Genomic DNA, 22,410 nt, shown 5'->3' with positions numbered 1-22,410 from the left:
GCATTTGCACCTATGATTGTCAGGTAAATCAGAAAAAAAATTTATAGCGTTACCCGATTACATCTAACACTCGAGTACTGAAATTTTTCATTTTGTAGGCTCTCAGCTACATTCTCTCAAAATTTCTCTCATGATATCTTTTCAATACAATCCTTCCCAAAACTACATGACAATGCTTATTACAAGGCATTTATAGATCTCCTATAACAGACAACTAACAACTAAAAAGAAATTAACAAAATAACCTGACAAGAGCTAAAATTTATAAAAGAAAGAATCCATATTCTGCCAAAATAGAGATGAACACATCTGGCCTTTCTCTCAGTCATGTCCTCCAGATAAATGCAGCCCACATTAACTGCATTAGCCCCACAGGTAGCTAGTTGCATGAAGTTCTCATATACAACAGCTGGTTACACCGTCATAACAATGATACGGTCAAAGAATTGGCAGGAAACTCTTGATCAACAAATGGACAATTGTTTTGGTGATATTAGGAGAGGCTAACTAGAATCAGACACAAGATCTCAAAACATAAAACCGAACACCCTATCCAAGACAAGCTTTATTTCATGAGTTCTAAGTACTTTTCAGATATTTGAGTTATTCAGTTATTTAATACCAAGTCAAGGCAAGTGAAGATTTAGTTGAGACATCAACTCAACCAAACTCGGGAGCACGTTTCTTTAAGAAAAAAAAAAAAAACTATAATTTCAACCATAATTTGGAAATTTGAAAACACGAATCAACTTGAAAGTCCGTCAATTCGAGTAACTCAGCTAAGCCTCTTCGAGTATTTTCTGAGTTCTCTCTCTCTCTCTCTCTCTCTCTCTCTCTCTCTCACACACACACACACACACACACACACACACACATGCACAGTTGAGTCAATTATCGACTTTTTTTACTTCTTTTTTTTTTTCCTGAGTTTCTTCCAAGCTTTGCCAAGCTTGAGAGTTTTGGCCTAGTCATAACCAAATCAAGTTTTAAAACTTTGATTTCAACAGCATTTCCAGCCAAAGTCAAGACCCATTCGGAGATTCGGATAGAAATGCATCTCACCCGATGCAATGGACAGCTGAGGAAGCATTTTTAACGAGCATGGGTATCAGAAAATAAAATTGCAGGTAAGCCACTCTAATGATGATATATATATATATATATATATAGATTGAAACTTTTTACAAGAAAACTGTAAATAAGCATGGCAATTCATGCCAACAATTAGAATTGAAGAAGGAACTGAACTTAGTACTTATCTTCTAGCACATATCCTTTTCTGTAGCCAATTACGCAAAGACTTCCTTGGGACCATTAATCTTCCCAAATCAGGTGGCCTTCTAGTGGAAAATTTTAAGTCACTGGAATAACCATGCTTTCTAAGAATTCCATGGACTAGACTGGAGTTAGGAGGGGAAGTTGGATCATTTCTAACAAGCTCATTTCCAGATCCAGCCAAAACATCAAGGCCCAATTCATTGCGCAACACTTTGATTACTGCAGCCCGAATCTGGGGCTCATTGTTTGCAGAACCCAGCACTTCTATCTCAACTCCTGTGATGATAATCATATCATCCTTGATTGGGAGTCCTACAACAAAGATAGCCAACCACATTAAGTTAAAGAGGATCCTTCATAGTAAAGTCCCACTGCCTAATGGAGGGACCGATGCAAGAGACAGAAAGTGATGTTGAGTTTGCAATAAATAGATTAGACACTTGTTTGTAGCTAGAACTACTCTGCATCAACTTAGGCAGCTTGGAGTCATGTTTTAAATGGTAGAAACAGGTCACTCAGCCAAAACTAAATAGACATGAAAGTAAAAGAAATGATATGATCATACAAGTAAGACACCAAATCACACTCAGCTCTGTCACTTGACAAGCCAAACAGCGTTTTAAAACTATGATATACATGTTGTCTTGTGGCCTGTCCAAAATCACCATCAGCAAATATATTGCGATGGAATGTTTTTATTTATTTATTAATTTGGGAACTAAGAAATGCACCAAAGGTTTGCACATAGTTGGGTGTAGCATGTGCTGGGAGTGTAGGAATTGAAACTTGAAGCCAAAAGGTCTCAGAAGAATGAATACAACTATAATTGGTGTGAACCTAAGACGTGTATATTTGATGAAATGACAATGACAGAATGTCCCTTTACAACTGTACAGAGTACCCCACCTCTTCTCTCCCCATTGATGTCACAACTGTCCAGAGTTTGTGAAGTACAAAAGATTGCATTGTAATGTGGCGTAAAATAACCAATGATACAAGGGAAACAACATAGCAAATAGAGATAGGAGCAAAAACAGCTGACTGAAAATATGAAATATACTGTCAAGATGAGAGATGGTCAAAAACGCAAGACAGCAAGAAGTTGTTGGTAATGGGTTGGATCCCTTAACAGCTCCTCATTGGTTGTGCAGTATAACATTGAGCCATCCATGTGTCCTTAGTCCAAGTAACAGTGAACTGACCATGGACAATCAGATCAGAAACATATCTCAGATGACAGAGAAGACAGCAAGTGGAGAGTGAGCAACCTAAAGAGGAACGTAATGTAGAATCTCCAAGAGTGGTTTAACTGAGATATGGTCCTTTATAGAGTCGAATGGGGGAACAGGATTCATGTAGCTGACACCACTGTTTTAAATATCAATTATATCGGCCGATATATCCCACGATATATCTTGTATCCCACATGTTTGATCTAGTGAGCATTTTCGAATTTTGATACTCTTATTTTCTGTAATTCATGTTAAATTAGTGTCAAATTGTTGCATGAAAAATCATGGATTGAGAGCTTCAATTTCGAGATTTGGAGGAGATGGGCCGAGTTGCGAAAAATTGAAAAAAAAATCAAAATTTCTCAATTTCTTGTAAATCGTTTGCATTCTTTATGTTCAAACATACATAAAAAAATGTTTGTCACCTAATCTAGTGTTTCTTCTTTTGCTTTTGAATGTATTGTTTATGTTTCCACATGTCTTCTTACATTTATAAATTATATGAACAGAAATTGAATATACTTGCATCAATTCAGTTAGACAACGCATAGATAAGGACCCCATACAAAGAAAACCTATTATGTGTACTTGTTTTTTGTAATGTTTTGATTTATAAGTGTGTATTGATGTCTTTTTTAACAATCACCAAAGTTTCATCGAAAAATTCAACCATTTTCCGAATGTTTCCCCATGTTTCAAACAACAGCGATACATTACACGATACAACCGATGTATCCCATGCGATAACCGATACATATCCGTATCCCAAGAGTGCGATATGCAACACGATACCGATATTTCGAACACTGGCTGACACCAATTAGTTGGGACAAAGCTTTGATGATAAGAATCATGACGGACATATTTTTAGAACTTTTCATTTTCTTGTCTTTGGGGTTAGAAACATCAAGAGATAGGTAATGACTTCTGAAACAACATGACCAGCAGGTAATACCCTCCTTGGTTAAACAATAGGATTGCTCCATCTAGACTTCTTCAGTTAAGGCACCATTAAGGAAGGCATTCTTGACATCCAGCTGATAGAGGGACCATGTCCTGTTAGCTGCTACAGAAATCAAGACTTAAACCGAAGTTAGTTTGGCAACATGAGAAAAGGTTTCCTCATAATCCAACCCCATAGTTTGGGTATTTCCTTTCGCAAAAGCATCACTTTTAAATGTTCAACTGACACATCAGTTGGTACTAAATATTGTATACCCACTGACAGCCAAGTGTTCCCTTTCCAGGGGGCAGAGAGATGAGCATCCACGTGTTAGTACAGTGCATAGTCACAATTTCCTCTCCCGTGGCTCTCAGCCACCCGGGATGAGCTAGAGCATCATGGTGACAAGGTCAAAGCATAGTCGTAGGAAGTACGACTTAGATACAAAATGAGAGATGGGATGTAAGGTGCAAGAGCAGGTACCTTTCCAAAGTGCAATGGGTAGATCAATATCTGAAGAGATAGTATTGATGCAGGAACCTCATTTAAAGGTGAGGTGGTGTGTGAATTGGATGGTCTGTGACTATCTCCTACGGGCATTGGAGCAGGAGTAGATGGCATGGAGACAGGCATACCCACTAGTCAAGGGGCCGCAAGAGGATGTTCAGACACCAACTCCCCCTCAAGAGAAGAGGTAGAGAAATAAGGAGTATATACAACAAAAAAGTAACACTAACACTAGTATGTAGATGACTAGTTAGCGGATCAAAGCACTTGTAACCTTTATATGTGTGTGAGTAACCATGAAAAACACGCTTAGTAACATGCTAATCTAGTTTATCCAACGGCAAATCATTTTCTGGACAAAAGAAGTGCAACCAAACACTCAAACTGGCAATGGAAATGGTAAAGCATTCGGAAACAACACAGAAAAAAATGTTTAAGCAGGAAGGACAGTCCATCGCTGCTGGTGAATCAAATGATACGTGGTAAGGACGGCATGGCTCTAGAAACATTTGGAAACGTTCATATGAATTAAAAGAGACCTCACCACCTCTAGAAAATGACAGTTTTTCTTTCCGCAACCCCGTTTCCTAGAGTTATGTAGGCACACGAAGTTTGATAGGTAATACCGGCTGAGGTAAGTTATTCGTGAAATAAGTTTGACAAATACTCTAAAGCATTGTCAGACCAAAGAAATTGAACCTCCAAACTAAATTGAGTTTTAACCTCAATGTGAAAAGATTTGAACATATCAAACACTTTGGATCTATCATACATCATAAATACCCACATCATTCGAGATAATCATCAATAAACGTAACAGTGCCAAAGTTTATTCAAACTAGGTAACCAAATGGGACTCCACACATTAGAATGTACTAATAAAAAAGGTACATGACTACAATTAATAAGCCTGGGCAAATAAGTAGATAGACTATGTTTTGATAACTAGCACACTTTACAGTTTATTGAGTGCAAATTTTTCAATGAAGGAACAAGTTTCTTTAGGGACCCTAGAGAAGGATGACCAAACCGAGCATGCAACTGTAAATGAGTGATACTCGTGTTATCTCGTATGTTGAGAGTTGCTTTAATGGTCCCTGTTTCAAGGTAGTATAAGTTGCGCAACTCAACCCCCCACCAATCATCTCCTTGGTTGATTGGCTAACAAAATGAGAGGGATGAAATATTATTAAGCAGTTTAAATTCTTGGTTGATTGGCTAACAAAAAGAGTCTAAGAGAAAAGTTTGGAACATAAAGAACTAAAGGCAAAAATATATGTTTGTTGGGTGAGATAGTTCCCTTACCAAGGACTTTTGATGGTGAGCCATCAACCAAAGAAACAAGGGGATCAATGAACTTAAGTGTTAACAAAGGAGAAAAGGGATATGTTACGTATCATGTGATTGATGGCCTTAGAATCAATCACTCAAGGTAATGAACTAGAGGATGCAGCCAGAGCATTACCTAAATTGGCAAGAGAGCTTGAGGAGGAAGTAAGAGTCTACAGCTGTGATCCTATTGAGAAGTTTCTCGAGATCGGCACAAGAGATCTCTACAGCATCATTTGTGCCTAAAGAGTGGAAGATTCCCATGTATACAACTGGACTCACATTAGGAAATGAGTGGGCACCAATCTTCTAAAGAAAATCCCAACATTTATCAATAATATGATTCGCATTTTACAATAAACGCAGAAGCGTTGCCGCCCAGTAAAGTGCCCATGACCTCTCCCTCCTGTACGGCCATCATGCCAATTTGTACGACCACCACGAACATTGCCGCCTCTAGTAGAGTTAAGTGTTGCATTCTCGCAAGATGAAGGCGACATAGATGAGGAAGGAGTCGACGTCCGCAACACTCAAGCAAAAACATCGGACAGTGATGGAACATGTTCAATTCCAAGAAGTTGTACCTTAATGGGTTAAGATCAAGGTGTTCTGTAACAGTAACAGTGGCCGTAATGGCCACCACCATTACCTTTACGATATGGGTTGTAACGGCTGTTACGGCCCCCGTAACGGCCGTCACGGTCTCTTTTCATATAGAAGGGGTTGTCAACGCCTCTTAGTTTAACAGAGCCAATTTCCTGAGTGTCTGCTCTAGCATCCAGTTTGAAATCCATTAATTGTTCGGCCACAAAGAACAACTCAGGGTAACACACACACACACACACACACACAAAAAAAAAAAAATCAATTTCTAATTTAAGCAATTGAACCAACTGTCCTGCAACAAAAGGAACCAACCAGCCCAACAACAGTTTCTTGATCACCACATAAATGCTAATTTCGGCCACAAATGGAATAGATAGACCCCACTAGTCCAGCAATACTTCACTGACAATGGTCCCAGCATTGGACATAATGGCTTACAATCACAACAATAGAACAGACATCACAAAAAAAAAAAAAAAAAAAAGGGTGGGGGGGGGGGAATTTTTTTCCATAACCTGCTATATTTGGATACTAGCTATTCTGAAATACCTGCTATTTTTGGATCACATGCTAAAATTTGTTAACCCTGAGTTATCAGCTATTTCTAACATGCTTGATGGATATACATGGGATATTCATGGTAACCTGTTATGGTAGAATTGGAACTTACTAAATTTAGAAACCTGCTAAATTGGTACATTTCCTATTTCTAGAAATTTCTTCTTTAAATTATTAGAATAAACCTGCTATTGTTATACTTGTTATTTCAGATATTACCTGAATGTCTAAATCTACTCAATCATGTTTTGTTAAGTAGATAAATCCATAATCTTGATATAGACTCACAACTCTTGATCAAGTGGGCCACACATGCGCATTCATGATTGATTAAATAGGATCATCCTTGACTTGGCCACTAATCTAAAAATAGATGAGATCATGTGAAATAATGAGAATTTTAGAAAACCTATGGTTTATGGAACCCTAACACATCCACATCTCTGGGTGTATGGTTGGTGAGAATTATGGCTTGGAAGAGGTTGGGCGTTAAAGCCTTGCCAATGCTTTTTTTTCTTAATTTTTCCTTAATGCCTTATCGCTTAGAATATATATGAATTGAATTGTATTTTTCATTGTTATGGGAGAAGAGGTCTTGGTATCGAAGGCCCCAATGCACATGGAATAGATTTATTTTTTTCATAGCCGTCCAAACAAGTGACTTTTATTTATTTATTTATTTATTTTTTTCATTGTGAAGTAAAAATCTTTAGTACATTGTTAATCTTTTGCAAGGGAAGGTTCTTAAGGGCTGATCTCTGTAAAAATATATTTTGAATGTGTTTTGTATCAATCTAAACCATTAGAAATGATCGGATGGGGGGAATTAGCCCAAGGAACCAATTTTGCAAAGATCGCTAGTCCATTCAATCGCTGCGATCAAGATTGCCAAAACAATGCTTGTGATAGTGGGCCATGCAAGAATCTGAATGGGGGCAATATTTTGAGTATTTTTACGCCAGGGATCATGGTCCCAAAATGGACCGTGGGTGGCCCACGCTGTCCATCGCATGTGGATGGCCAAACACAGTCCCATTGTGGGACCGGTTTCTTAATCAAATGGGGTCGGATTTGGGTCCCCAAACATTGGCCGATAAGGCCCTTTTGGACAGCGTTTTCTGGTGCATTGTGGGGCCCACCATAAGCATGTTTTGAAGGCATTGATTCAGCTACGTTATGAGCTCTATATTGATTATTTCATACATCATGTTGAATGATCAAAAGTGGAATTGTCATTTTGATTTATTGAGTTTTGGTGGGGGCTGGATGTGAGGCCCACCATCTTCAGTGTTTGGACCTCTGAAATGGCCGTAGAATGGACCATGAATGGGTCCCACGCTGCCCATGATAGACAGTGTGTGGACGCCTACACGAATCCATCATGGGACCGGCTTTAGAACAGGTTTGGGGCTGATTTGAAACATTGGTTTGTGGCTCTCAAATGAGCGTTATGGCCATGAGATTTGGAGTACGTGGGACCCATTAAAGACTTCTCAGAATAGCCAAAAGTCGGTGGACTGACTTTCTTTTATTAAAAAATTGTTTTATGAGCGTAACATTATATATATGCACTAATATGTCAAGACTTACTCAAAATCAGGTCCATTGGTACCATGGGGTGGATAATAGATCCAATTAGCATCAAATTAAGTTCTGTCATCATGGCCTTTGATCAAGTTGATACACGGGTTAAAAGAGTGCCATCTTGGGCAATGAGGAAAACTACCCCAAATTTTCCTGAATATAGGGCATAAAGTTGGCCCAAGCAACCTAAATGTTATTTTGGGCCTGATTGACTTAGCTGCTGGAAATTAAATCATGCATGGACTTGAGGTCATCCTTGGAAGCCCATGGATTCATAATTTGGGCCGAGTTATGAATTTTTAAAATAATTGGACCTATGGCTAATTTAACATTTATAAATGTAACTTACTAGTACCATTGTATTCGTATAATTGCCGCGACTATGGGACATTGAGGTGGGACCCATTGCATTGGAGACATTTGAAAATAAAGGAAGGGTAATACTTTTATAAGTATAAACCATGTGAAAGCCCAGTGGGCCTATATCAAGGGCATTACATTAAAAGGCGTATTTGGGCCTAAGTTTATTGTAAGTCTGAAGGAACTTACAAACCAATTAGGATCCACTAATGTTCCCGTAGTGTCAACCGTGTTTTCTAGTGTGATTAGTCATCCAAATTAAATGGATATTTGTAATATCGGGACAATTGGATGCATGACATCACTTTTGGGGGCATAGGATTTCAACATTTGGGTCTTCAATGAACTTAGGAAGAATTTTGGTGATCTTATTTACCATTTCATGTAAAGGACCCAATTGAGCCAAGTCATCTTAGTCATGGACTACTTTGGTCGCAGGTTCACTATCAACCCAAGAAGTTGACCTAGAACCCTAGAGTGAGACTTATGTGGGTTTAAATCTTAGGTAGATAATTCTGACCTTAGAAGATAGACTTGGACCTAAAACTTTGCAACTTAACCTAGGTGGACCTAAGTCGTGAATGGTTCATGTAATTAAACCAAAAACAAAATTACGATAAATTTCCCTTAAGGTCACACCCATGGACCGTTGACGCACTTGGGCGAGTCTAGGTTGGGTTAGAAGACCTGAGGGGCGAACGAAGAACGTTATCTATGTGGTGGTACTTAGGAGGAATTCCCGATTAAGAAGGCTTATTTATGGTAAGTTTCCTGAAATACTATGAAGGGCCAAGATCACGCCATTAAAAACCTACCAATGTTCGAAATATCAATATCGTGTTACGTATGGCACCCTTGGGATACAGATACATATCGGTTATCGTACGGGATATATCGGTTGTATCGCGTAATGTATCATTGTTGTTGGAAACATAGGGAAACATTAGGAAATTGGTCGAATTTTTCAATGAAACTTCGGTGATTGTTAAAAAAGACATCAATATATACTTAGAATCAAAACATTACAAAAAACAAGCGCACATAATAGGTTTTCTTTGTATGGGGTCCTAATCTATGCACTGTCTAACTGAATTGATGCAAGTATATTCAAAGTCTATTCATATAAATTATAAATGTAACAAGACGTGTGGAAACACAAGCAATAAGTTTTAAACAAAATAAATAAATAAATAAATAAATAAAATCACTAGATCAGGTTACATACATGTTTGGACACAAAGATTGCAACTGAGTTGTGAGAAATTGGAAAATTTTGATTTTTTTTTTTCAATTTTCCGCAACTTGGCTGATCTCCTCCACATCTTAAAATGGAAGCTCCCAATCCATGGTTTTTCATGCAAAACATGAAAAATCATGGATTTGTAATAATTTGACACTGATTTAACATGATTTACAAAAGAAAAAGTAGAAGAAGAAGAAGAAGAAAAAGAAAAGAAAGAAAGAAGAAGATCAAAAATAAAATAAAAAACACTCACCGAATTGAACATGTGGGATATATCCCATTACTTGTGGGTTTCATATCGCACAAGTGGGATACAAGATATATCATGGGATATATCGACCGATATCGTCGATACTTAAAACACTGCCTAAGACATCAGATAACAAAAAGGAGGGCAAAAAGGAAAATCAAGAAGTGTACGCTAGGGACCCTGATGGGCATACAGTATACACTTGTGGGAACGCTTACCAAAATGGTTCTAAATCCAAGACACTTATATTTTCCTGACTTAAATTGGCAAGGTGCTATTTTCAAAAAGTTTCTATATTTGGAAATTATTGTGACGTGCTATTTTTGGAAATTATTGTGACATGTGCTATTTTTGGAAAGTTTCTATATTTGGAAATTATTGTGAAATGTACTATTTTTGGAAAGTGCTAGTTTTGGAAGGTTATTCTATTTTTGGAAAGTTATGAGAAAAACAAGTTAATTTTTAGAAAGTTGATCGCATTTGTGCCTATAACACCAGAGAGAGGAAATCAGATGAATGAAGGTGAGGATTATTATGAGTGGTGGTGAGGCTATGTTGAGAATGATTTATAAGAGTGATGGTGAGGTCATGAGAGACTTCTATGAGTGATAGTAAGGTTTGATATGATTGACTATGAGGTATGTTTTTTTAGTGAATGAATTATGTGTAAGGATTGCATGTCCATCAAGATTAAATCCCCACGAGTGACCGACTCCTTGTGGAATTTAGTGTGGATAGGATGAAGGCACCTGTCTGTCCAATTGGAGATGAATGAATATAAGTGATGATTAAGGTTGAGTGATGAATGAATATGAGTGATGATTAATGTTGAGTGATGAATGAAATGAGTGTTGATTAATGTTGAGTGATGAGTGAATATGAGTGATGATTAATGCTGAGTGATGAGTGATGATTTGACCAATTTGTAAAGGAATTGGTCTTGGTGTTAACTGATAACCGTACTTTGAGTTGTGATAAATCATATGCATGTAACTCTCATTTTTCAATTTTTTTTCTTAAATTTCTATATTTGCAAAACTCTTGCTAAATTCTTGTATTTAGAACCATTTGTTGGGCAATCTTGCTCATAATATTCATTCATGGAAAAACTGCATACTAAGGAATAGGTTACGATGCTTCGAAGCTGGCCAGATGAGACTAATAGTGTGGATCACTTGCTCTAGATGGACATTGGATGTGAAACATTTTTTTAGACATTGGATTATGTTTATATGTTTATTTCACTTTGGGATATTGTGATTTGGATTGGTGATTTAATAGATTGGAATAATTTAAATAAAGTTTAGTAGTTGTACCGTATGCATGGTTTGGATGTGGATTTTGTGGTGTGAATGTTTACTTTTCCTTTAACTTTAGTCATGACTCTAAACTCGAGGCTAGGATCAGCCTTAACCCTAGTTTCGGATTTGGGGGCATGACACAATCTGCCTAATGCCCAGCGTTCACAATAACCAAAAATAAAAAAGGGAAATACCATTCAATGTTATACGACCCAAATGGATCAATGTCTAATTGTAACTCGCTATATTCCAATGCAACTTAAAAAATGGCAAGGTAATCTCAACATCAATAGAAAATGGATTCAATAAATCGAATAACATGCCACACCACATTAATGACTAATCGCCACCAGCAACCAAACCTAACCAGTCCAACGTCCGACCGTTGGTGCAGCACACAAATAACAATCACACCATGCTGGGCCAACCAGCCGCTGAGCCTAACCAATCCAGCACACTAACGAAAGACACAAGATGTCTTCACCGCATCACACGATCCAATGCAGAACCCAACTAGTTCTGAAACAAAAGAGGGAGAAGCACACTTACCTGATCAAACAAGCAGATTTGTGTATAATACCCAAATAATTCTCTTTTGTAATCTGAACTAATGGAGGCCCCGAGTGTCAATCAATGCTCTGATACCATGTAAACTTGATGTTAAGAGAGAGGAATGTGAGGAAGAAGAAGAGAAGCACATGAGCACATGAGAGAGAGAGAGAGAGAGAGAGAGAGAGAGAGAGAGAGAGAGAGAGAGAGGGAATGTGAGAGAGAAGGAATGTGAGAGAGGGAGAGAGTGAAGAGGTGAAGAGACATGGGAGAGAATGAGAGAGGGAGACAACCCACAAGTACAAGTAACGGCCTAGCTGGGCCCAGGCTGAAATAACTGACACAAGCATGCATACAATACTCTTTCAACATGATCACTTAGTGCACCAAACACAAAATTACCTCTGCTGACAATGCTATTCCTATCTGAATATGGGTATGAAGCACGCCAAACAGGACCTTACTCTTTAGATGTAGGAAAATAGTTGGCAGAGAAGTCCATTAGAGTGTCAAAATTAATTTGTTCCAACAATGTGACCTATCCTATGTAGTTGTCTTATAAAAGGGGAGTTCTCATTTATTTCGACCACAAAGAATCTATCCTTCTTTCCAATCTAATTCATGAGCTCTCTAAGCTAGCAATGAGAAAATATATGTTTAAGGAGCTATTTCTTGTATTTTAGTGTCGATTTACAAAATCAAGTAGGTCAAAATTCAGTAATTTGGCTTTTCATTAACAAACAACTACATTAATTTGTCGAAACCAAACAACCTCACATTTCAAAGCATGTTTGGTTATGTTGATAAGAAAAGGATTTTATTGATTCCATTGTTTTGAGTATTAGTACTGGAGGGCGTTTCGATGTGGTCAAAAAACAACATGATATGGGTGTATCATATCTGTATCGGTCATATCAGCTTTGTATCAGTTCATCATATCAGCTTGTATCGGTTGACAATATTTTAGGCAAAAAATTATTTTCAAATTACTAGAAAAATGGGAAAAAAGATTAATCCAAGAGTCTTTTTTTTGTGTTTTGGATATGCATGTAACGGTGTATTAGTCCATTCCTCAATAAGAATGTTGTATGCTGACTTGACCAGCTAAAAGTCAACCACATGAGCCTAACTGAACACAAATCAAGCCTAATTTTGTGGAAGAAGGCCTATTACATTGACATACAACAAAAAGAAGATAAAAAACGAAAATAAATGATGGTTCGCCCTTTTTTCCATTTTTCTTATAATGGTCCATCCCACTGCGCTTCATCGAATCTCATCGAACTCTTTTATTTTGATCCCTAAAATAGGGCTAGATCTAGTCTAAAATGGCTTTCAAAGCTTCCTCCATGGTTGAAATACAAAAAGAAGTAGAAAATGAGATAAATTTTGAAAAAGGAAATCAATTTCGGGTCTTTATGCTTGTATCAACCCCATAGCGATGCTGATATTGTCAGTATTGGCTGATACGGCCCTAATGCTTTCACATCGGCCTCGAGTAAGGTTGCCTGTGGGATACAGGGGCACACTCGAGGTGGGCGGCCAGTGTGAGGCGAGTGGCTCATGTGAGGCAGTACCCATGTCATTTGGGGCCCACGAGGGGGGTTCGACCGAGGTCCTAACCCATGAGATGTGGGGCCTAGGCTATGAGATAAAGGGATTAATTCTAAAAGTTCAAGCTTTTAGAACAAGTGGTCATTTGTCCTGCATCAAATTGGTATCAGAGCGGGAGGTCTCGTGTTCAAGACTCGTCACCAAGGGTGATTCATGCAGGGGCATTTTCACACCAGGCTCAAGTGGGGTTGCCTGTGGGATACAGGGGCACACTCGGGGTGGGCAGCTGTGTGAGGTGGGTAGCTTGTGTAAGGCGGGCCCCACCCATGTGAGATGGGTGGCTCGTGTGAGGCAGTACCTATGTGATTTAGGGCTCATGAGGGGGGTTCAACCAAGGTCCTAACCCATGAGATGTGGGGCCTGGGCTATGAGATAAAGGGATTAATTCGCCATGCTCTAACAGTTCGAGCTTTTAAAGCAAGTGGTTAATTGTCCTGCATCAGGCCCAATATAGGCCTCTTTTGTTACAGGTCGATATAAACCTGTATCACATAACGTATCAGGCCAATACGGATCCGACTCAGGTCTGAACCATGGTTGATCTTTTTAAAGAATTCCAAGCTTCTAAAACTCCTAAATCTAATGCATGCTTCAGTAAAAGATATGAAGGCATGATTCACAACACCAGATTTGGTTAACCAACAGATATCAATGGTAAACGATGAAAAAATATTAGGGAGAGAGCTGCACTCAGAGTGCATGGAGAGTCAGAATGCACATTTCTACCAACATCCAATGTAGCAATATCAACATGCATTTCAAAATGGACCTTTGAAATTCATATAGATCTAACTGTCCTTAAATGGTGGGAGATAATGTGCACATCAACTCTCCTTGAGATGATGTGATGATCTTATTTGGAAATCATTCTGACCTTTAATGTAGCTCTCTTTGATCATTCGTAGGACTGCAAGAATGACAATTCGAGCTTCGACCTGTCCAGGAAAATAGAAAAATCAAATATGTTTAAGGTTTGAAGTCCAACTATATTGTATCATAATGGCCAAGGCCCAATTTTGAGATGGTGTGAGATATCACCTGATATCTCAACCAATACACAGACAGACACGTATATATAAATTATAATACAGAGTTAGGAGCTGAAATTTTGTATAGCATATCATCTGTTATGGCCATAATTGACCAACGCTTTTGGAAAATTTTAAATATAAATACATAATACTGAAATAGTATTATAATGTACCATTAACTGTAATCATTCAAATAAAAATAATTAATTAATATGTTAATTCTTAATTTTGTAAAATGGCATCTGGCCATAACAGTCCCATATTTGTGCCAAGTTAGTGGTCATTAAGATCAGTACAATGATGATATTTTGCAGGCCAATCTTCATGCACTATAAAAGGGGGTGCCATGATACAGATATTCACCACTGAAAATAATGCAAAGAGCATAAATAAGCTTTGGAAATAAACGTTCTCAGGCATAGAAAGCATGTACAAACTAATTATTAATACAAATAATAAAGAGAACCAACTACTGAAGGAAAATAAGAGAGAATTCTTTGCTATTTCAAACAGATGCCATATGGATGCCACACCTAATTCTTTCTGAATGTATCTCTGCATAGTGCTAAACCCATGTCCAGGACTTGGATATCACATGCAATAGCAGTGCCCATGATGTTCCCATGTCATACCCATGCTATACTCATGGCTAAAGCATCCAATGCTCTGTCATGTTTGTTTCAACCCAAATAATTTTCCAGAACTGGTTTGTAAAAAAGTATTTAAAAAATGACAGGGCCTGCACCAAGATCTCCCGCAGCCGACTTGTCATTGAGAAAGAAAAAAATTAAAACAAGAAAACCCCACAAATGACAACTCAATTGTTGAGTTTTCAGGCTGACCTCACTTCAGATTATTATTTTTTATAAACCTTTCTGAAAAGATTTATGCTTCAAGTCCCTTAAGTCTTCACATTTATACAAGCTTGCAATCATCTAGAACCCACCACGACCTCACTGATCTTTAATGTGGCTAGAGTTCCAGACATGAAGCTTCTTCAATTAGTTCATTCATAATTATGTTTGATGTCCTTCCCATTTCTTTATATAGTTATTAATCATACCTTAGTTAGACCTTGAAGATCAATCAGCAGACCCTTCGCGATATCCTTTTGCAAGAGAACTGCGACTTTTTCAAGAAGCAGACTTTGAGATCTGTATGCATTAGTTTTATTGGAAGACTTGCCAAGGCCTAGTAAGCCTTTCCCACTATCCTTTATTACTCCTTCACACCATTCCTCAAGTAGCTCCTTGAGAAAATAATCATTGGAACTGTACCTGCAGTGGAAATGCATCTCCCGTTATTGAAGGGGAAAACCCCATAGGACAGGACATCAAAATCTATATGGAAGAAACATTCTTAGAAAATGCATTATGGGTTGAATGTACCCTGCTCTCCGCATATCCTGATATATGGCCAAACATTGCTGAACTTCGTATAAGGATCCATATCTGCTACGAGCTCTTAGCAGTGTATTATATGTCACCTGAAATGCTGACTTTCAGAATCTATTCTTTCTTTTTTGAATGAAGTTGTTTATGTTTCTCATCGTACCTTCTGCATCTACAAACAAACAAACTACCCCTCCAGTAATATGTCAACTATGCTTGTGTAACAACTGCATAGAGAAAATAAGTTTTTCTTTAAGAAGTTTCTAGCAAGGGCAGGATGATTTGTATAAGATGGCCATCCTGTAACATTGTAGAGGGGATGATTAATAGATAATCCAGAAGTCTACCAGATAATCTTTGGATCCATTCTTGTAAATTTAGGAGTTTAGAATCCTCCAAGATATTAAAGAAATCTCCAAGATATAAGAAGTCCACAAGTACTGCTCTCATGTGCTCATTCTAATCAAGCAATACAAGTCTCCTCTGCCTCTTTACTATTCCTCTTCTTCTCTCTTTCTCTATTACACTCAAATTTTCCACATTCATGGTATAGGAGCTGGTTACCCCAACATTGTCTAGAACAAGAACAAAAAGTAATTTTTAAAACTCTTAAAAATTGTCCTCTTTTTCTAGTGAAGAAGAAGAAGAAGAAGGCTCCTATTTTGTCATAAAAATGAGTTACTTGTTCTCCTTTATTTTATTTTATTTTTCTCCACGACTCTCATACCTATCTCACAAGTCACAACCTCTACAACCTTTATTTCATCACTCTTCTCCATCAAATCTCTCCCAAAAACTACATTCAACAGAAAAGCCAAATCGCTCCTATGGCCTGCAGAAAGTGGTTGATGGGTAGTTGTCTGGACATTTCAAGGGCTCTTTTTTCTCTCATTCCCAAAATGCCAAACTCTAAGTTAGGTGAAAAAAATGTTTACTTGATGGGATTTTGGAAAGACATAATCGCAAGCATAATTTTCAAAAATAGTTCTCTTAACCTGAACATGAATTGAAATGTTCAGATTTTAGATTTTTAGTACAAAACCAAAAAAAAAAAAAAAAAAAAGGTTTAGATCTTATACCTCAAATCGATGCAGCAAAGGATGAGATTGATGATGCAGTTCTTCCGCAAATAAAGGAAGTCTCTCTACGATCTATCCTCAATGAAGAATGGATACCTAAGTAAATTTAGATCTCACTATAGGGCTGAGATCTAGATCCAAGGGTTGAGATCAACCCAAGAAATTGCTCATGCAAGTGATGGAGAAGGAGAAGAGAATGACCTTCTCTTGCTCTCTCCTCTCTCCTTGGAAAACTTGTGAACAGGGAATAGCTGAACATTCAAGCTCTCTCCATTGTTAAGGTTTCCTATTGTCTTGAGAATATAACCTATTTATAGAGGAGATTAGGATTTTGGTGCTCCACCATAAGTATGGAAGTCACCACCCATGCACTTCAATATGTCGCACATCATCAAAAGTGCACACATCACAAACATACACCCAAATGGACCATATCCTCCACCATTGTGGCCACCCACTCTAGGCATACTCATACAGTTTGGGGAGGATGACTATCAGAGATACATAAGAGGGTACCACCATTCGTACAAGAAAAGGATGAGCTAGGAAGAGTATTGCCAACATATTGAGCAGCAGTATTATGGCGGACTGCATAGGGAACTGGATGACAACCATGAGCCACCTCGTAGCTCCATGTGGGTATCAGGGATGGCCGGATAGGTATGCTTTTCGAGTTCTTTTACTTTCACATGCCCTTATTCTTGTATGGTACATGCATTTGTATTATATAAACTCATTTTGGTTACTATTTGACTAATTTCTTACGACAACACATGCTTTTAGGCCCGCATTAAATGGAAACTTATGTGTGCATTTTTTTAGCACCTATATTGTATGCATTCTTTTTGCAAATCTTTTATCCCTAAATATGCAAATATATGTATTTTAACAACTCCTAAAGTTTCACTGAAAAATTCCACCGTTTGCCCCATCTTTCCTTGCATTTTCGGTTATTAGAGACAACAATTGTTCGAAGTATCCTCGATATCATCGAAATATCCATGATATTATCTTTATCTCTAGCTAGACGATACCGATAACACTACTAGTCATGCCGATAACACTGGTAGTATCAGAAATACCAGGTATTAACAATGTATTGCTAAGTATCACCAATGTTTGAATTATTGGTATCACTACAAGTTTTGCTGGCCAGGGATACGGAAACAATATCGATATCGCCGATAATAATGCTGATAACCGGAAATGCAAGAAAAATTGAATAACGGTGGAATTTTTAGCGAAACTTCAAGAGATGTTAAAATGTACATATTTGCATATTTAGAAATTAAAAAATAAAAATAAAAATGCAAAAAGAATGAATACATAACAAGTTTCCATTTAATGTGGCCTTAAAAGCATGTGTATTTGTAAGAAATCAGTCCAACCATCCCATCTAACCTATTTAACTATCCAATCTTCCATCCAAACATCCATCGATAATGCAAAATATCAACACATGATATTCACCAATAAATCATCAACAATTGTAAAGGAAATGAAAGATTGTGGTCTCAATATCGCGCATGTTGCGATATCGATAATATCAAGATATTATCAATATTATCAATGACAAATTGAACATTACATACAACCATGTGCCCATGAAAAAAAATGTTGAAATAAATTTTTTTCTAATAAACAAAATTTTGATGATATCAATACGTTGGTGATATTATTAAAATATCATCAATACACTTATGATGGAAGCATTACCTAGAATTTACATAGTCGAAAATATTGGCAATACATTGGCGATATTGATGCATTGGCAAGACAAGCGACACCTAGAATTTACATAGTTGAAAATATTGGCAATTACAATAGCGATACATTCCTAATATCTGAAATTTCTGATACTACCAGCGTTATCGGTATCGCTGAGCTGGAGATAAAGTTAATATCAGAGATATATCAATAATATTGGAGATAATTCGAACACTGAGTATCACCAATGTATCGATATCGCCAATATTTTCAACTATGTAAATTCCAGGTGTCGCTTGTATTGCCAATGTATCGATATCACCAATATTTTCGACTATGTAAATTTTCGGTGTTGCTTGTATCAAAAGTGTATCGGCAATATTTCGATAATTTCGCCAACGTATCGATATCACCAAAAATTTGTTTGTTAAAAAATTTCCATTTCATATTTTTTAATGGGCACATGGTTGTATGCACTCTTCAATTTATCAATGATAATATTGATGATATCTCAATATTATCGTTACCACAACATGCGCGATATTGAGACGACAATCTTTCATTTCCTTTCCAGTTGTTGATGATTTGTTAGCGAAATATAGTGTGTTATCGATATGCTGAAATATCGATGGATGTTTGGATGAAAGGTTAGATGGGATGATTGGACTGATTTCTTATGACAACACATGCTTTTAGGTTCCCAATTAATGGAAACTTATTATGTATGCATTCTTTTTGCAATTTTTTTATTCCTAAATATGCAAATGTGTATTTTAGCATATCCTAAAGTTTCACTAAAAATTCCACCATTTTCCCCATATTTCCTCGCATTTCCAGTTATCAATGATAGCAATATTGTTTCCGTATCCCCAACCAGCGAAACTTGTAGCGATACCAGTACTTCGAACACTGGCGATAACAATATTTTTTCCGTATCACCGGCCAGTGAAACTTTTATAGGGATACCAATAACTTGAAAATTGCATGTAACATATTAGTTTTCACTGAATTTTACCATTTAATCAAGGATTTTTTATTTTTTTTCCACAGGAAATGTAATTAAGGGCCTGTGCTAAACCATAGCCTGGAATGTATTTGTTTCCCATATTAATGAAAGCCTCTAAACAGGACATATTTAGGTGCACATCCTTGCAATGGGGTTATAATATCATCAAACCTTATCGAACATTAGACCTTGGTGTTAAAAAAAAAAAAAAGGGTTGCAACCCCATTGGGGACTAAACCCAGAATCTCGAGTTCTCTTCTCTCTTTTGCACATATTATCCTAAATGCTAACTATCAAAAGGCCATTTTGGTACTACAAGTGGTGCAGAAAATGGAAATTCCTAACGGGAACATTCCTCCTTTCATCTTTAAGGCAAAAACCAACAAAAACATATTGTGTACACACGTACATAGCCTATGCAGCCCCTTAACTCTTATGCTCTCATAGGGTTGTTTTTCGTGCCAATCAATTTGTGTATAGGCCTTTCCAACTTGTAGGTTTTTATAAAAGACAACTTGAAATTACAATTAGTTGAACTCATTCGCCATCCCAATAGGTCTTTGATGCCAAGAATCCAATTATATTGTGGAATTCATCCATACATCTCACTGAGCCCATGATCTGGTCCAATTGATCAATCAACTCAATATGAGCCCTTGATGTGGTCCAAATCTTCAATATGGACCCTTGGATGGGCTTGATCTTCAATCTGAACCCTCATATGGGTATGGACTACATTATAAACCATGGTTTTAAATATTAGTATCAACACCCCAACACCCCCCAACCTTAAACCCAAAAATAAGAAGTATGGTATGGGACAAGTACAACATGGCCCCATATTGGCCTGTATCGGCCCCATATTGACCAGGATCAGCCCCCTTGTATCATGTATCAAGGTGGGCCGATACAGATACAATACAGACGATACCGCCATACCATATTCGATATTTATAACAGTGATCTAAAGTTTTGAATGGTTCTTGATCATCAATCAGCCAGTATTGGATCCAATCTAGATTGTGTTCAAATGACTGGATGGCCTGGATGCATCATATATGCCATTAAAGGTGGAGAGAAATTCAAAGGAACTTCAAAAATCAACCACTAGAACTTCAAAATATCTACCACTAAGCAATAGCATAAGAAAGAAGAAATGAAATAGAGAGGAAATGGCTCCCAACAAAGTTAAATATGCTGATAAATACAGGTTTTCTAGTGAATGATATTCAACATTTCGTAGCAAAAGCTAAGTAAGAGAAAGTCATTGAATAACTTGTTACTCAGCATATGTTAATTTAGCAAGGGTACAAAGCTTGATATCTGTCACAATTTAGTGTGCATGCCACCATGACTAGATAGTGGAAAAACCCCAAAATCTGTTGAAGAATGTATATTCAAAAGCAGCTTAGAAATTCAAAGGCACGGAGTATATAGAGCTCACCAAATTTGGCTTCAGTTGATATCTTTTCATCTCTTCAAATAATGAAAATGCTATCTTCAAATTTTTATTTTGGACACAAGCCTAAAAGTAGACAAACACAGCACATTAGCTTGTAATTTTCCATGAAAAACATAGCACCATCGTTATTGCAATTTGCAACATTTAGCTTAGCTAATATGAGAATTTGAAGTGGTATACCCAGAAATATGAAAATCCATGTATCTAAACCTATGATATCCATATACAGCGAGAACAAAAGATCCAATAAGAAATCATCCTTCAAAAAATGCATAATTTAAATTCATACATCCAATCAGCAATGTATTTATTGTTTAGAACAAATCATTTGTGACAAGATTTTCTTGTTCAATACAGTATCAAGTCACATCCTTTACAAAATGCAATCTCATCATCAATATGGGGACATCCGTATGAATGAAAGGAAATTTTGGTTCATATAAATGTGACTCTCACCAATATGTGAACATCTCTAGCTCAAATAAAATTTTGATCCAATGCAGATGAAAGGAATAGAAGAGTAGATTAGTTTAAAGTGCTTATGACCCAAGTTGTTTGGTGTGAATAATGATTTCAACATGGCAATCCATGCAACCCCAAGGAAGGAAATATGAGTAAGGAAAATTGTAGAGTTGCGCAGTGCCATATAAGCCTGATATGGAGGTATTAAACTAGGAGACCCTAAAGAGGAGTAAAAGGTTATAGGCACGTAAAACAGTTCTCTTCATAGTACTCAGGAGCCCCTTTCAGTACTACAATTTCATCTAGGGTCATTCTCATATCAAGTCTAGACCGTTAGAAAAGATTCCAGTGTAGTTATGCATGTGCCCTTCACACCCCAGCCAATTGGTTGTGGCCAGGGTTTTTACCAAATCAATGAATCATAGGGACACTGCTCTCACCTGCTATGTTTGTATTTCTTAAGCATACTAGTAGATATGGCACATGAAATGACCATGGAGAGAGAGGAAGTCATTGGCGAGACATGGGAAACATTTGTTCGATTCTCCAACAAAGTGTGATTATACCATACCACAAATACTCATCAATAAGTCATGAAATATTAGCAACCATTTCGAGCTCGCACATTCAATGGTCCGCATATATCACTGTATATAATCTACAGAAGTTCCCCTGACCTGAGTGCCTTAAGCAATGGATTTCTGGTAGCCTTTCCTGTCACACCGTATTTACAAAAAGGCAAATCTACTTTGGTTCTTGTACTAAGTAATCCATCACATGCTAACAGCAGATGAAGGATGTAGAAGAATGAGATGATTAGAAGAAGATGTGAGAAAGAGACAAGAACGAGGAAAAAAGTTAGGGTTCTGTGTTGAATTCCTCTCTACAACACCCGGCTAACATATATTGATATAAAAG

The 22,410-nt window shown here is 37.3% G+C and overlaps 1 protein-coding gene across 8 annotated transcripts in view; it reads right to left on the bottom strand.

The window, feature by feature from the left end:
• Positions 1-1,165: 1,165 nt before the first annotated feature.
• LOC131243157 (pentatricopeptide repeat-containing protein At5g02830, chloroplastic) overlaps positions 1,166-22,410 on the bottom strand; it is a 123,248-nt gene continuing 102,003 nt past the window's right edge. For 6 of the 8 annotated variants that reach the window (XM_058242292.1, XM_058242293.1, XM_058242297.1 and 3 more), the window contains 5 exons: positions 21,013-21,093; positions 15,774-15,871; positions 15,449-15,662; positions 14,229-14,289; positions 1,166-1,590 (listed from right to left, as the gene is read on the bottom strand). In XM_058242292.1, the coding sequence (XP_058098275.1) occupies positions 1,256-1,590; positions 14,229-14,289; positions 15,449-15,662; positions 15,774-15,871; positions 21,013-21,093 (789 nt within the window). In that variant the 3' untranslated portion in view covers positions 1,166-1,255. The remainder of the gene's footprint in view (positions 1,591-14,228; positions 14,290-15,448; positions 15,663-15,773; positions 15,872-21,012; positions 21,094-22,410) is intronic. The other 2 variants (XM_058242295.1, XM_058242296.1) reach the window with 1 other exon arrangement.

Source organism: Magnolia sinica, chromosome 4, assembly GCF_029962835.1.
Source record: "Magnolia sinica isolate HGM2019 chromosome 4, MsV1, whole genome shotgun sequence".
In the NCBI taxonomy this organism is placed as follows: Eukaryota; Viridiplantae; Streptophyta; class Magnoliopsida; order Magnoliales; family Magnoliaceae; genus Magnolia; species Magnolia sinica.
This window is presented reverse-complemented; position numbering and strand designations above follow the sequence as displayed.